Source organism: Rhagoletis pomonella, unplaced genomic scaffold (genome assembly GCF_013731165.1).
Source record: "Rhagoletis pomonella isolate Grant_MI unplaced genomic scaffold, Rhpom_1.0 Rhpom_scaffold_00011, whole genome shotgun sequence".
In the NCBI taxonomy this organism is placed as follows: Eukaryota; Metazoa; Arthropoda; class Insecta; order Diptera; family Tephritidae; genus Rhagoletis; species Rhagoletis pomonella.
Window position 1 is genome coordinate 7,908,763 of NW_023458565.1, and position 17,119 is coordinate 7,925,881.

General features: G+C 31.0%; 1 protein-coding gene across 1 annotated transcript in view; it reads left to right on the plus strand.

Annotated features, from left to right (window-relative positions):
- Positions 1-16,345, plus strand: part of LOC118747340 (protein rhomboid-like) — a 32,715-nt gene extending 16,370 nt beyond the window's left edge. The window contains exons 2-4 of the mRNA XM_036481385.1: positions 2,887-3,852; positions 13,457-13,886; positions 14,377-16,345. Of these exons, the coding sequence (XP_036337278.1) occupies positions 3,232-3,852; positions 13,457-13,886; positions 14,377-14,726 (1,401 nt within the window). The 5' untranslated portion in view covers positions 2,887-3,231 and the 3' untranslated portion in view covers positions 14,727-16,345. The remainder of the gene's footprint in view (positions 1-2,886; positions 3,853-13,456; positions 13,887-14,376) is intronic.
- The last annotated feature ends 774 nt before the right edge of the window (positions 16,346-17,119 follow it).

Consider the following 17,119-nt stretch of genomic DNA (forward strand, 5'->3'; position numbering starts at 1 on the left):
TTAATCTAAAATTTATTCCTGGAAATTTCAAATTACGCACAACAACAACAAATATAACGTTTGCTCTTGCGAGGGTGTGCGCTTATTGTTGTGAAACTAAAGCTCAAGGGACTACATAGCTCAACATGCCTGAATTTGTAGGCAGTAAAGTTGGGTTAGTGTACTTGGCTGAAATGCTTCTTTCTACCTATATACATATGTATTTTTATGTATGTATGTAATTACGCTGGAATGTAGGGCACGACAATCATAAAATTTGTAAAAGGCATACGCACGCACAACCACATGCATGCATATTAATGTGCATATATATGTATGTACATATGCATGCACTGGTTGTTACTAAAATGTGTTCATGTGTGCAAACATTAAGTGGAATACGCGTAAACGCCTAAAAACTTGCTACAACTCACTTCAAGTTGTTACCGTTGAGTAAGCCTTTTAGGCAGTGGTCGACGAGCCATAGTTCAGTGAGCGCTCTCTCAGCACATGTGTGTTTCACACGTATACGAAGAGCAGTGCATTTAACGTACACAGTCTCACTTACCGAATCCGACCACTGCTTTAAAGCCTTGTTGTTTAAAAGTATTTAACAAAAAAAAGGTACAACAACGAAAACTACAGTTTGCTGTATAGTACATAAATGGTATATTGCAACTTGCGAGTACCTCTTGAGTGCAAGCTAACGCTTGCTTAACTCTTTTCCGTGCACGCGAATGCACTTTTACTGTACTGTATGGAAATACATACATACTTACGTAGTTTTGCATGTACAGAGTGATGCAATAAAACTGCGGATTTTCTTTTACAAATAAAAAAACATAATAAAATTTTTCGAAATTATTATTTTTTTTCATCATGTTTTTTAGTTGCAGATGCATACATAAGCTGGCATACTGTTATGCGTTTGAATACACGCGCTTCCATTTAACGGTGCTTAGCGATTTTTTTCGGAACATAAAATTTTTTTACGAAACGGGGTTGCCATTAGTTTGCTGGAATTTGGCAACTACAGTCGACAGATAACGCAAAATGGGTACCAAATGATACGCAATTTTTTGGAAATTAGCTTACAAATGTACTTGTCATTTGATTTATATTATCAAAAATAAAATAATTTTTTATACATACATATTGTGAAAACCAAATAATAATTCAAAATTATTACTTGAATATGTGAAAGCACTTCAGCAGAAAACCTTTAAAATTTTTTGGAGGCACAGTTGCCAGCAGCAGACAAAAGAGTTAAAAAAAATCATCAATTTAAAGAAAATTTTCTGAGAAAAAATACTGAAGTTATGGGAATAGTAATTTCATTTTATTGGCAAAATGAAAGCTGTAAATTACAAAACTAATAAATAACTCTAGTAGAACGAAATGAAATGTAATAAAATAAAATAAACTAAACCAAAATAAAGTAAAATTAAATTAAATTAAATTAAATGAATTCAAATAAAACAAAATAAGATAAGTTAAAAATAACAAAACAAACTACACCTAAATAAAGTATGTAAAATGAAAAAAATAAAATAAATTAATTGAAAAAATTAATTTAATTTAATAAAACAAAAAATAACATAAAATAAATAGAAACAACACAAAGTAAACTGAAATAAATAAAAAATAAATTAAATACATTTAAATAAAAAATTAAAAGAAACAAAAAATAAAATATAATAGAGTAAAATTAAATTAAATAAAGAAAAATAAACTATCATAAAATAAAACAAAATTAAATTAAATTAAATCAAGCAAAAATTAGATTAAGTTTTACTTATACAAAATAATTGAAAACAAAAAATATATAAAATAAAAATATAATTTATATAAAGTATTTTTAACCAAAAATTTGATAAAATTGAAAAAATAACAAACAATCATTAAAATAAAAAATTATTAAATTTAAAAACAAAACAAAATAATATAAAAATTAAAATGAATAATATGAAATATAATAAAACAAAGCAACATTTAATAAAATGCAATTAAAATTAAAGAAAACCAAATTTAATAAAATACAATAAAAATAAAATAATAGAATAATAAAATGAAATGAAAACCGATACGCATAAATAAAATTAATAAGAATAAAATTTTAAAAAATTAAAAACCAAAAAGCAGATTATTACAAAGTATGAGAAGATTTAAAATAAAAATAAAACAATTAATTTAAAGAAATAAAAATAAAACAAAAAATAAAGTAAACGTAACATACGATTTTTAATTACATAACATTAAATAAAATAAAACAAACATACATACAAATTTTAATTTTTTCAATAGATAAATTATAGCATTCATTTTGGTTTAAAAAACCCCTACAGGCCAAGCTAAAGATTATAATTAAAAAAAAAATCCCACCAGAGTTGCCGCCATATTAAAGAAATATATTACACTAATAATTGAAAAATTTAAATTTGAAAAGTCTAATTGAACATTTACGAATAATTTGTCTCCTCATGGTTGCCACAAAAATAAACAACAAAAAGCAAAACCTAGCGCATTAAAACCTCCAAACTTCTTTAAATCTTCAAGTTGGCCTAGATTTTCCAACAAAAGAAAAGATTTTCGAGTGTTGAAAACACTGCATACTGTTTTTCACACTCGCGCCATATTTCAATTGCACCTCTGTCTGTATGCCATATAGACAACTGAATGTTTATGCATATTGATCATCAGCGCAATTGATTGGCTGCGGATTGAAACTTTTCGTGAGCTTCAATGCAATGTCGGAAGTGGCGGAACGGCCACACAACGAAAGAGTGCCGATCACCTATCCAGCCAAAAGTCTGCAACACAGTTCATTAATACATCGCTTTTTTCCTCACACTTGCCGCTAACTGCAAGCTGATTTTAATTTTTCTTTCTTCTCTTATATTCTTTCAGCTAGTTCGAAAAAAGCGAACAAAAAAGAGGCAAGCGCCGCGTGAATTAACGTCTGGCAGATAAACAAAACGCGCGAACAAGGCGACAAGCGAAGCTGAAAAAAACCGCTAAGAAGAAAGTTGTAGCAGCTTCACGAGAAGCGCACAAAAAAAAACTAAATTAAGAAAGGCAAACAAAAAACACCGCCGGTCAACAGCGGCGCCAACAACACGTGAAAAATTGTGAAAAACAAACATTTACATCTTTCAACAAAGAAACGAAACGACGAGAAAAACTTAAGCATAAAGACTAGGCAAAAAAACCCAAACTAAAGAAAAATAAACACACAAAAAAAGCCAAACGAAAATGGAGCAATTTGCGGCACAAATATGGCAAGAGCAGCAGCAACAACAACAACAACAAAAACCACAACAGCAAAAGCACTCCATTGACGAGGTCATCCCTGCTGTTGAACAACACGAACTGCAGCAACAAACTCCAACAGCAAACACTGTTGTTATCGTCGACAAACTGCCCGCCATTGAAGCAACCATTATTGACATTCCATTGCCGGCAGCGACATCATTATCCTGCCCTACATCGACAAACACCCACACACCCACTGTTCCAGCAGCAGTGACGGTACCACTGGCATCGTCGCTGTCTTCCACAGCCGCTTTGTCCGCCTCGTCCTCGTCCTCGTCCTACGACACCGATAGCAGTACAGCGAGTAGCACTTGCTGCACGCGACACGGTGAACACATTTACATGGAGAAGGCACAACATAAATTGCAACAAAAGCAGCAACAAAAATACCTGCAGGAAAACCACCATCAGCAGCGGCATCAACATCAGCATCAGCATCAGCAACAACAACAACAACAGACGAAGAAATACGCTTGTAATGCGGATCCGGAAGCGGCGTACTTGAAGAATGATTTGAGGCTACATTGGCCATTCTTCATGCTGGCGATCTCGCTCATTGAGGTGAGTTTCTAAAAAAAAAAACAGTAATTAATTAAATTGACAGCGAAGCTAATAGTTTATGAAGTAAGCGAACTATATTGTAATTATATGTATTTTTGTGAGATTAGTCATACTTCTCCGCTAAGTATCCAGAAATTGTTTTAAGGCTTTATGCACAAAAACACTGCTGGAATACAATTACTCCATAATTCTTGTATTGTTTTTAAATGTATACTAAAAGTTTTAACAGCGATGAGTGCAGAAATTTTAATACTATATAGTGTTTGTAGTTTAAAACTGAATTTTAACATTTTCTATGAGGAAAAGTTGGCTAGGAAATCCATCGAGAAACCCTTTTTTGTCACCTTAAGGAACAGCTCAGCAGCAAGACAGTGAGCATGCCATTCACTAGAATGAGTAGTACTACATATTGGCGACTTTAGTTAGAAGTTACTTCTTTAAGAAATCGATAGCTGACGTAGGGTACTTCTGAGGGCATTAGACACACTTAAGCTAACATCAGCGCAAGGGGTTCATCCTTGGCGCGAATCTATTTAGCATAAACCCTATGTCTACATCTTAAGAAAGAAAATCACTGTCGAATACATATGTGTTAGGCAACAAGCAGGGCGAAGCTCACGGGCAGAGAAGGGAATCAACCTAGGGAAATAACAAGAAAGCTGGCTTAACTAGTTGAGAGCAAGTCTGCTAGACTCATACCGACTCTGGAACCTTTATGTAGCTACTATCTGCTCACTGGTACTAAGAGGGCATAAAAGACTCCAGCGCGTTATCTGGTTCTCTTTCTGGCAATTGCTTTGAGCTCCTTTCAGCTTATCCCGAGCTGCTTTGCCTCCCGATTCACTGTTCTTGTCCACGTATTACACGGTCTGTCAGACAATCTGCCTCTGTCGCATAGGGGATTTCTTTCCCAGGTCTAGCGATGTCAAGGGTCTCCATATTAGATTGTTTTACGCTAAAGAATTAGGAATGCGAGCAAGAATGACGTAACCATCTAAGAGTATAGAGGGTATAATAATGGCATAAAGATCAACGGAAAAAATGCGCAGCAGTAAGGAAACTTATTCCTTTCAGAAGCAGTTTCTTTGAAGCAATGCCCTAGTTGAAAAAGCGGAATCTGGACCACGCTATAAAGATGCGAAAATTGGTCCGCAGCGCTTTAGCCTCCGCGCATATAGCTGCTGGGTTTAAAAGTTTCGAATCGTACCAAAACAAGAATACGCCTCATATTATTTCCACTTGATTTTTTTAAGATAAAATTAGTATTACTTATGTCTTATTATTATTTTTATTCGTTTTATTTTTTTATACTTTTTATTTTGTAAGACATCTCTTTTTGATTTTCTCATTTAATTTTATTTTCTATTTTATTTTTATTTGTTTTTTCAAGTAGATTTTAAAATTTATCTGCCCTTTCTTTAAACACATTTTTTCAGAACAAAATTTATGTTTAAAGGGCGAACAAATTTTAAAACCTTTTTGAGAAAACGGCCATTACTTTATTCAGTATTTTATTTAAATTAACCTTTTTTATTTTTTTGTTTATTTCATTCTATCTTTTTTGTTTTTATTTTGTTTTTAAAAACTTTGTAAATTTTTTTTAGTCTATATTTTTTGTTAAATTTTTTTCATTTCCTTATCTTATTATATTACCTTATTTAATTTTTATGTTATTTTTTACATTCTATTTAGTTTTTATTCGTATAATTTTACTAAATTTTTCTTGTAGACAGCGAAAATTCTTTTAATTTATTTGAAATATTTTTAATTATTTTTTTCTTTAAAATTTTTTTGCTATTTTATTTTTATTTTCTTCATTTCGTTAAATTTTTTAATTTTAAGTTAGCTTTTTATTTTGTATATTTAATTAGACTTTTTAGTTTTATTCTTTACAATCTATTTAATTAGAATTTCTTTTGTTTTATTTTTCTATTGTTTTATACCATTTAATTTTCTATCTTACTTTTTATTTGTTTAATTTATATAATTTTCTATTCCAAGTTTATTTTCTTTTTCGTTTTTTTTTTTAATTTTTTTGTTTTGTTATATTTTATTTTATTTTGGTAAATTTTTTTAATTTTACCTTGCTTTATTTTGTTATTCTTAATTTTCTTTACTTATTTTGTAGTACCAGTTTTATGTTTAATTTAAGTTTTCTTTGTACATTTATACCTTTTAATTTTAATGCTATTGGCCCTTTTTAGTTCTTGTTTTTTTTTTAATTTTTTATGTTCTTATATTTTGTTAGATTATTGCGTTTTGTTTAGTTTTAGTTCATTGTATTTTTTCTAATACCGTCACAAACTAAAATTTATTTGTTACTCATTTTGCTGTAAAAAATCACAAACTATGTAGGTATGACTGACTGTGTACTACTCAATTATTTACTATACAGATTTTTTATTAGATAAATATTTTGCAAATTAATAAAATTATTCAAAAGCAAATCAGATTACATACGTATGTACGTATGTATACCGAGAATATTAAAAAAAAGGGAATCAAGCTTAATAAAACCAAAACTTTGCTGTTTAACAGTTCATCGCACCAAATAGAATGGATTTGTTTTCATTTACAATTTGCTCAATTATTCATAAAATAGTTTGATTACAATTAATTGAAATTGTTTAAATTGTTGGAAATTTTCACGAAAAATATGTGGGGCGATTTAGCAAATTTGGAATATAAAATATTTAAGTTCACTTAATCAACATATGTACACACATCATTATATACATATGTATCTATTCATTATTTGGTTTCTTTTTTCGTTTCCAACCAACACAATTTTCGCATTTCATTGGAATCCATAAACCAAATCGGACATTTTAACAATTTGATTAATTTAACGCATTAGCTATTTACTTTACTAAAAATACGCAAATTTTCCGCTAAATTTATTTTATTTATTTTTAAATTTTCCGCATAATTCAAATCGAGCCAAATTCGCTGCTTCTAATTAATCATAATTTCAGCTAATTGCATTTTTAATTTTACGGAATTTCCACAAATTCACGCAAACGCGTGATTTCCAAATAAAATTTGTTCGCAAACAAATAAAATATGCCAAAACTTTTTCAGTGAATTCGTTGTACATTAATTACATGTCAAAAAAATAAAAAATAAAATACTTAGTATCGAAGTTAAATCGTGCTCGTCGAACTGTGAGAAATTAAATAAATACAGAAAATAACCGAAATTATTATTTCACTATAAATTTTCATAAAAATCCTGCAGCGCCTTCCTGTGACAAAGTTTTTCAGCAGACGACTCCTATGCTGTAAATAAAAAAGTTATACAGCCAATAAATGGTCTAGCACAGATACAAGAAATAAAATTTTATACACTCACATGTATCTGGTATCTATGTATGTATGTAGGTATATTAGGGTGCATCACTGTCCATACAACAAAATTGGAATTATAAAACTTTTTCTATTTTCAGACTTCTGTCAAAATAACTCAAAAAAAATAAGTTATAAGTGACCAGCAACCGATTTGAAAATAAAAAAATGTCTTTATTTTGATTCGGTTGATAAAATTTTTAAACATTTCATGTAGACCTTTTAAGCTTAAACACGCTACCATCTGAGTCATTTTTTTTGACAAAATAAATAAAAAATTTATAAGAAACTAAGTTTTATAGTGTACTTTCAAATCAGTCCAGCTTGCGTAAATATAAATTTTCCGAAATATTTTAAGAGTCATATCGCACTCGATCTTCAAAACTGGCACAACTCAGAATTTGGCATTTTTGAAATTACATATGCACTAAAAATGTACACAGAGCTTTAAATTAGCTTTCAGCAAAAGCTGGAGCAAATTTTTGTTATAATTTGTTGACAACCCCTAAGGTAAAGTCTCCCTTGCCCATATGATTAGCATGTACTAAGAAATAGTTTTTCGCATTTCTGACGAACGTGTAATTTTGAGTTGTGACACTTTTGAAGATCGTGTGCGATATAATCGGCCCTACCGCGAATTTCACATGAACAAATATTCCCAAAAATTATAAAGCAAAATTTTTCCCAATTTGTTTTTGTTTTGCATGTTAAATTATGGAAACGATTTATTCACATGGAATTGGCGATAGGGCTGTATGAATTTTGTAATTCCCATTTAATAAAGGCAATTTTTTTTCTCACGAGGCATCCTAATGTGCATATATGTATGTATGTATGTAAATGCGCTTATACAAACACGAGGACGAACTGCTATGTACGTACCAATCAATATGGCGTTAGCAGCAACGGCGGCAATGTTAAGTGGCACAACACAAAAACGGAAGTAGTTTTTCTTTTACTATAACTACACTTACCTCTTAATGCATACATACATATATACATATGAAGATACATACATATGTATTCCGTAGCTTGTGGCAACGGCGGTCAGTGAAACAACAATAACAATATTAGCTTCACGTACCCAAGTAACAAGCCAACACAATTGTAGCTAAGGAAAAAAATGGCGCACGAGTCGCCTGGCGCCCCAAAATCGATTACACACTGTCTGCTGTGGTCTATATATGTATGTATGTATATGTAGTATATGTACTAGGACTCTGACTCTACATAGCTTTGGCTGTGGCACGTTCGAGTCTGCCGACTCGGCTGGGTGGTTATTCAGTTAGCTGATTGGGTGCGCGCTCCATACATTTGTATGTATGTATGTATGTATGTATGTATGTACACTAAAAGCATAAAAGTATTTCAATTGTTCACTGCTAGTCGCATAAACTTTGAACTACTACGATTGCTATGTCACTGCTACAACTACTGAAAATACAACTACAAAAAATACAACTACAAAAAATACAACAACAAAAAATACATACATACATATGTATGCATTTAACTGGTAGCGTTATATATCTAAGGCGAGACAAAGTTGTGATTCCATAACGAATTGAAAAAAGCAAATCACCAACGATTACGACGAGGACTTTTTTGAAAATATGTACTCTCCTCGTGGGCCCAGCTTGCTGGACTATGTCACAAAAGTGGCATTGGATGTATGCAAAAAAAAAACACTCACACTTCCTGCCGCCGTCTAGTAAGCTTGATTCTGCGTGTATGTGTTTCTCACGCGCCTTGCCGCCTTTTTTTTTATCTATAAACTATGCTACCTTTTTCTGTGCAATTTATGCGCTGCCATTTTTAATTTTATTTTACTGTACTTCCGAAAACTTTTCTATTTTCACAATTCACTCGGCAATAAAAGTTTTTTGTTTTTTGTGTTTTTATTTCTACATATATTTTGCTATGCGAACAATGAATGTAGACAAGGAGGAAAGGACCTTTCAAAATATGCCAAAATCAAAAATTTCGAAGTAGCAGGAAAATCGTATGCATGACAGCATGGGCAAGCAAAAACAAAAGGGATACTAGGATATTGAGTGAGAGAAAGGAAAAAAAAAGCTAAAAATGCAAACACACAATTGTGACTCAGCCAAAGGGAGCGGCGAATGGCAGTAAAAAGCAAGGGGACATAAAAAATTGCATACACGTTTTTTTTGTTGTGAAGGTTTTTAGTTTTATTGTTTTGCTTTTTTGTTTGTCCTAATAGATTGGCCACTCTCATAGTTTTTATTTGACTCGATTCTTATTGCTGTCGTTTTTTAAGTGAGTGCTTTTTTTATTTTCAATTTCTATTTTTTGCTAAATAACTGCAGCTGCATGTCCATCTAGAGTTTTTTGTTCTCCAAAATTTTTGCGGCTTACATGTGCAGAACATAGGAAAAGGTTTGCATTAGCTTATGTATCGCCCCTACAATTCATTCATTCGAGTTTTGCAAGGATTTTTGTAGCGAAGAATGTTTTATACATAGCATACGAAATTACATTTACATACATACATATTTGCCATGCCAAGTACATATGGCTTGTACTCTCTTTAATGAACAGCACTGTATTTTGGCAGTTTTTGTTAGTCCTTTGCGTTTGGTTCCAAAAAGCACCCCAGCAACTAGCGTTTTTATTCAAACGAAAATTTTTGCCGCAACCACAAAAGCAATTTTATTAGTCTTTCTTGCACACACGAAATTCCAAGCGTCGTTGTTATGAAAATAGAAAAGGTACTGTGAGTTTTTACCAGCCTTTACGTTGCAAAATTTTTGTATAATTCTTATACCATAAGGAGAGCTTTAAAGTTTCTAAAGCTTCTTTTTAAATACTTCATAAAATAAAGGTTAATTTTTGAACCTTCCTAATACTGCGTTCACACTAAGTAGACAAAATATTTAGTTTTTCAAATTTTATATTTATTTTCTAGAATTAAATTAAACAGCATTTCCAAAATCTATTGTGCGTTATATGTTTGAATTTTTTTAATTCATAAGAATCTGGCTCGCATTACGTTACATTGAGTGGATGAAATTTTTCTTTTTTATAAATTTTCATTCGAAAAAGTGAATTGAAATTTTTATTTTTAAATCTTCCAATACTGCATTAACACTTAGATCAAAGCATGGCATTCGATTTTTAAGAATCACAAAGTTTTTTTTAAGATTTTTTTCTAACTGCCGGATCTAAAGGATATTTTTACACACAGTGGATTACAATTTATTCTTAAATCTTACTATGTTTACACCTAATGAATTAAAATCTTTTTTTAAATACATTTGCGCTATTTAGACAGATGGGTTCACTTTTTTAACTATGTGTTCTTCTGTTAACTTTTTTAAATCTGTTTTATACTACGTTTACACGTAATGGATTAAAATTGGGTTTCTTCTGCTTAGTAGCTTTCGAAATTTTTGTTTTTTTTTTTGAATCGTAGTTTTGCACAGCCTGAATAAAAATATATTCTTTAATTCCTTTTCACATGACTTTTTTTTAAGAATCTGTTATAAGATTTTTTGAGAAACTTACTACGCTAAAGGGTTGCAAATTATTTTTAAAAATATGTAAAAAAAGAAAATTATTTTATTTAATAAATTTATTTTGTATACATATTTTTAAAGACTAACTTCAATATTTTACTTTTACACATGGCGGAATACAATTTACTTATGGCACGTTTTCACATAGCAGCTGTTTTTCAAAATCCGTTAATTTTAGGTTCAATGTTTAAGATTTGGGTATTTTTTTGGTCGTTGGCTGAAAATTAATAATTTTATATGTGATTTCAAGAGACTCAAAATATTTTTGTAAAAAAGTTGATATTCTATTTTGAGTAATAAAAAATACATTTAATAAAGTTAAAAAAAAAAACATATTTTTGCTGAACACATATATCAAAAAACAAATTTGTCTTCAGAAAAATCTTTTATGCTAGTATTTTCATACGAATTTGAATTTTTAGTAATTTTGGGGTAACATTAACATTTCTAACTCTTATTAAATTTTTTATATAAATTTGACATACTTTGCAAATGTTTTCATGAAAATCAAACAATCGATTTAAATGCTCTGCCGAATTTCCAATATGAATTGAAATTGCAACGAATTTGTGCGATTTAAAAACACTCTTTGGAATCGAGTTTAAATTTTTTTAATGCGCAATTTTGTCACTAAAACTTGTGTCATTTAATGCTTGGTGGAAATGCGGTATAACAGTAATTTTGAATACTAATCAAAGGTCCTTTAATTATAGAAAACATTTTTTAAATATTTAATGAAATTCCCAATTTTGTCATTGAAACTTTTTTCATTTTATTAATACCTAGTGGAAATACTGCATTACTTCAATTTTGAAGACTAATGCCGAATTTTCACTAGGCAATGAAATTACAAAAAATGTCATGTGGAAACAGACATAATGACTATTTTTGTGAACATAATGGCACGAAAATTTTTTTATGCTCAACATTGTCATTAAAAATGTTGTCATTTAATGCCTAGCGGAAGTTCAGCAAAAGAAATTATTTTAGCTATAAAAAATATTTTTCTGCAATTTTTTTTTAATAAAGCTAAATATGTTTTGTAAAAATATACAAAAATTCCGCACTTTGACTTCTGGAAAACCAGAGCTTCCCAAGCTTGAGCGCATTGCCGTTGCTACTTTACTGCAGTTTTTTGATAAGCAATTTGTCTTGCGTTACCAACTTCGCTTCGTTTGTACTGCACACTCGACAAGTGGAAAACAACTTTTTGGTTGACAAGCATTCGACTACAAAGACAAGAAAGAGTAAACAAAAATATAATCTGGTGACTATAATTTTTTTTTTATATAATTTTTAGTTATTCATTTTTCATAATTTTCGGTCTGTGCGAGTAAACATGTTTTTCGTTGAAAGTGCATATCCTTGGTCGTTGCGCTGCATTTCTGAACTATGTATTGGCTTTTTTGGCACCGAATACCTTCCTTTTTCTACTACCGTAGCGTGCATTTTCAATTTACTTCACTGCATTGCACGCATTTGTGACAAGTGAACGCACAATGTGAAGAAAATTTATGTGAATTTTCTGCGGACAGGAACTCTATAAATGAATTTCACCTCAACTTCTGCCTGCAAAAACCATAATCCTCTCTTTTTATATTAAGTAGCTGCTTTGCCAAGTTGATGGTTGTTTTAAAAACTTGACTTTTAGCTGACTTTTTAATCAGCAGTGAAATTCGTAAACTATGAAGGAGTAATGAGCAACGCAAAAAGTTGAGCGCGGTTGTTGGCAGGACAGGAAAATGCTTAAATAACATTGGCAAGACATAAAATTGGCAGGGGAGGTAGAAAATTTGGGGGATGTTAAAATTGGCGAACCTGAATGTGTTTTTCGACATTTTGCGATATTTTTAGTATAATTTCGGAATGCCGAAACTTCGGAATTGGCCTCGTTTAATTCAGCAATTCAATGTAGTACTCAAAATTTAAGGAAATTCATGTAAATCAGGACTCTGAAGTTTAGGGATACTATAAATTTTGAAAGTTCGGAATATTTTGGGTATAATTTCGGGATTGGTTTAATGCAGGAATAATATTTTCGGTAATTCTTATAAATTTAGACCTTAAAGTTTTTGGATATTTTTGATGCAGTTTCGGAATACCGAAATTTCGGGACTAGCCTCCTTTAATTCAAAAATTTAAATTTAAACTCAAAATTAAAAAAAAAAAAAATTTACTAATTTCGGGATTTCGAGATACATAGATTAAGTATTATGTCGAAATCCCAAAATTTCGGTATTGACATCATTAAATGCAGGGCTTGAATTTAAGGAAATACCTTAAAATTGATTTCCCAAAATTTTGGGTTTTATTAATTTCGGGATTTTGAGATCGTAAGCCCGATTTCGGCATTTCAAAATTTCGGTTTTTGCTTTATTAAATTCAAAAATTGAATGCATTTTGTACTAAAAATTAGCGGAAAATCCTACAAATTTAGATCTCGAAATTTCTGAATTATTTGTTGGATATTGAAAAATTAATGTAAATTTAGATAAATCGAAAGCTTTTTAAAGTTTTTTTTAAGGATTTCTTTTTTACTTTCAGTACAATTCTTACAATAAAAAAATTAACTTATACTCGTATTATTGAAACTTTAGTGTTATACTTACAAATAAACTCTAACTAAATTCATATCTTAGCTAGCTGTAATAAATGTCTTATCAATACTCATAACACACACATGCTAATCCTCTTTCTCTCTTCGCTCTCTTCTCCTTACAGATCGCAATTTTCGCTTACGACTCAGCCACAGTGCCGGGCACGGCAACAACACGTCAACTCATCCCACACATGCCCATCGCATCCGATTCGGTTTTCATCTATCGTCCCGATCGTCGTTTACAAGTGTGGCGTTTCCTCTCCTATATGTTTCTACATGCCAACTGGTTTCATTTGGGCTTCAATGTGGTCATTCAACTCTTCTACGGCATCCCGCTGGAGGTGATGCACGGTTCAGCGCGTGTGGCGATCATTTACTGTGCGGGCGTTTTTGCCGGTTCGCTGGGCACCAGCGTAGTCGACTCGGAGGTGTATTTGGTGGGCGCCAGCGGTGGCGTATACGCAATGCTTGCCGCACACTTGGCCAACATAACACTCAATTACAGGCAGATGCGTTATGCGGTGGCGCAATTGTTGTCGGTGTTGATATTTGGTGAGTTTAGAAAACTAATTTTCTTTTTCTCACTTACAATAAATAAAGGGGCTACGAAGCTAATGGGCCAATGGGTATTAGTGCTAGCGATTTATGCTTTTTTGATTTATTTACTAACGCGTGTAGTTGAAATGTGCGAGTTGCGTTGACATGTTTTTGTTTTTTCTTTTTTGGGTTTCTGTAGCTCGTTTCTGTAACAATTCTCTACCAAGGCGAATTGAGATATGAATTCGCCGCCCTGTTCTCTACTGCTAACTAGTAGGTGAGAGTCACGTATTTTCTCTACCAGTAGAGAAATAATCGGTAGAGAAAAGTTACAGAAACGGGCTACTGATCAGCGGGCACATTTCATTCCACAAGCTCTTTAGTGTGCCCCATATTAGTTTTTTTGTTTACTTCTATATAGTTTCTTCAAGCAACTGAACCCCAAATCAAAACAAACTTCTGCTAATCTCCGCACTTTTTTCTATTATTCTCTCCTCTCTTGCAGTTTCTTGCGATCTGGGTTATGCGCTATACTCACAATATCTCGATGCCGACGCGGCGATCAAGCCGACACACATCGATCGCACTTGGCCCAATCTTGATCCCCCACCAGTCTCATATGTCGCTCATATGACCGGTGCGCTGGCGGGCTTCACCATCGGCCTACTGGTGCTGAAGAATTTCGAACATCGCGCTTATGAGAATCTTATTTGGTGGCTGGCGTTGGGCGTCTATAGCGCCTTCACTGTCTTCGCTATCGTTTTCAATCTGATCAACACGATGACCGGGCAGCTGGTAGAGGAGCGTAGCGAAGTTGTGGCACAACAGTTGTTGTACGATTTGGGCGTGTCGTAAAAAGTCTGTTTGCGATTATGGACAATTTAAGCGAAGAGGATGCAAAAAAAAACCAAAATAACTCGTAAAAAGTTTTAGTGAAAAAGTTTGGCTGAGCAAGCAAGAGAGATTAACAAAAATGCAGTTAGCATAGAAGAAAATAAGAAAAAATATTTCAAATGAAAGTACGCTCGAATTTAGTGCCGCGCGCGCGTTAATTAACCAAACAGCTAGGAAGTTAAAATAGCAAATATCGCAAACTTCAAATTTTACTCCTACTAAATATTTTAATTTTGCGCATTTTTGTTAATCCTTTTTATATTTAATTTTTTTTTTTGTTAACAATTACTCTAACGTTTAAAGCACCTAAATATTTTCGTTACAGTTCTTGTTTAATTTATCATTTAATTTCGTTACTTTTTTACTTGTTTTTCATATTCAAATATTTTGCATCGAACGCAAATAAAACCCCCAAATCGTATAAACAAATGTTGTGATAATACCAAAGACTGAATTAATTTTGAAAATAAAAGTAAATAAATAAAACACACACACACACACACATAAATGTGCATTCAAGCACGCTTGAATGACATTTAGTTATAGCATTAAGAAGTGAAGAGAAAAAACATTTATTTATTTAATTAAAATATTTTTTTAATATAAAATTGTAAACATCAATGCACAATCGGGTCACACACACACACACACAAAACCAAATATTGTAAATGCGGTTAAAGTGCATTCTGGCACTTTTGTAAATACATACAAACTGAAGTAGCCTAAAGGTTTTTCGAAAAAAAAATATAAGCGAATACAAGTACAACGCTTGGTTTATATAAATATATGTACATATATGTATTAGAAAAAAGTTAGGAATCATCTCCTCGTTATCCCCCGCAAGTAATAATAGTTAAACTAAAATGTGAACTGAAGTGTACATTAAACGCTAAAAATCGCATTTTCACACAAAAAAATAACGCACTAGTCAACCAAAAACAAAAATTAATGAAATATAAAAAAACAACGCAGTCGACAATTGGCCGGCAAAGGGAGCGACGAAAGCCGAGGTGCGGCTAACGAGTGCACGCTTGGATAAAAAATTCCGTTTCTTTTTTAATTAAAACACATTTTTTTGCATCTAATGGTCGAAATCTTCAGCATATTAAAAATTTTTTTAAAATAATACGCGTTTTTTTTATGGAAACTAATATTAAAAAAATATATATTTTCGGAAAATTTTCAGTTTTTAAAAATGAAAGATTTCTTGAATTGATTTAATTTTAAAATTTACGTAGGAAAAAGGCCTTTAGAATTAAAAAAATTTCGTAACCGGGGCACACATGTGTCTACGCTTGACCAATTCGCTAAATTTATATTTTTTTAAATTGCAGTTAATATTTCCAAATAATATAGGTATTAATTTTCGAAAAGCTTCAAAATATTTGAAAATTGCAAAAAAATAATTTTTCGTTATAGATTTCTTAAAAAAATTTCAACTTTCATTTTGGTACGAATTTTTAGTTACACTTTTTAAGAAAAATATACAAGAAGAGAAGAGAAGACACTGGGGCATATTCATAGTTGAAATACAAAAATTCGCCAAGTTTATATTTTTTTTAAATTGCAACTATTAATTTTCGGAAATTTTCAAAATATTTAAAAATTGCAAATAAATATTTTTTGACTTAAAAAACTTTCAAAAAACATCATTTTCATTTTGGTTAGATTTTTTTGTTTCTTTTTTAGGTAGAATATGCGAAAGAAAAAAATTTTGGCATATTCATAGTCGAAATAAAGTATTATGATAAAATTAGTAGCAGCATTTTTTACAGTCAATATGATAGAAAATTAGGTTTGCTTTTGGCAAAAGATGCTAACTAACTTAAGTTTTTACTTAATTTTGACTATGAATACGCCGCCTTCCATCTTAAACTCTTTATTTATTTTTGAAATTATCGAAAGTTTTACCTATATACATAAATACTGATAATCAATAAACCACAATTATTAAAACGCAATAATTTTTTTTAATACTGCAAAAATTTAAAGTTCAGAAACTCATGCATTTTAAAATCTTAATTTGACAAATTAATTTTTTATTCTTTTTAAAATTTGTTTACATTTTTTATAATTTTTTCAAAGGTTGTTTTTTTTTAATTAAAAAAGTAGATTAAACAGTTTCAAAATTACTTTTCATCTAATTTTTAATAGTTTTTATTTCCCTTTTAAAACATGCCAGAGAGATCTTGTATTATTAAAATTTTTCGGAATTAAAAAAAAATAATTTTGTTTTCGAAATTAAAAAAAAATCTAAATAATAAAAAAGTTAAACAGTTTCAAAATTACTTTTTTTGTGAAAAAATTTTATGTAATATTTTTAAACTTGCTGGAGAGAACCTGCATTACTAAAA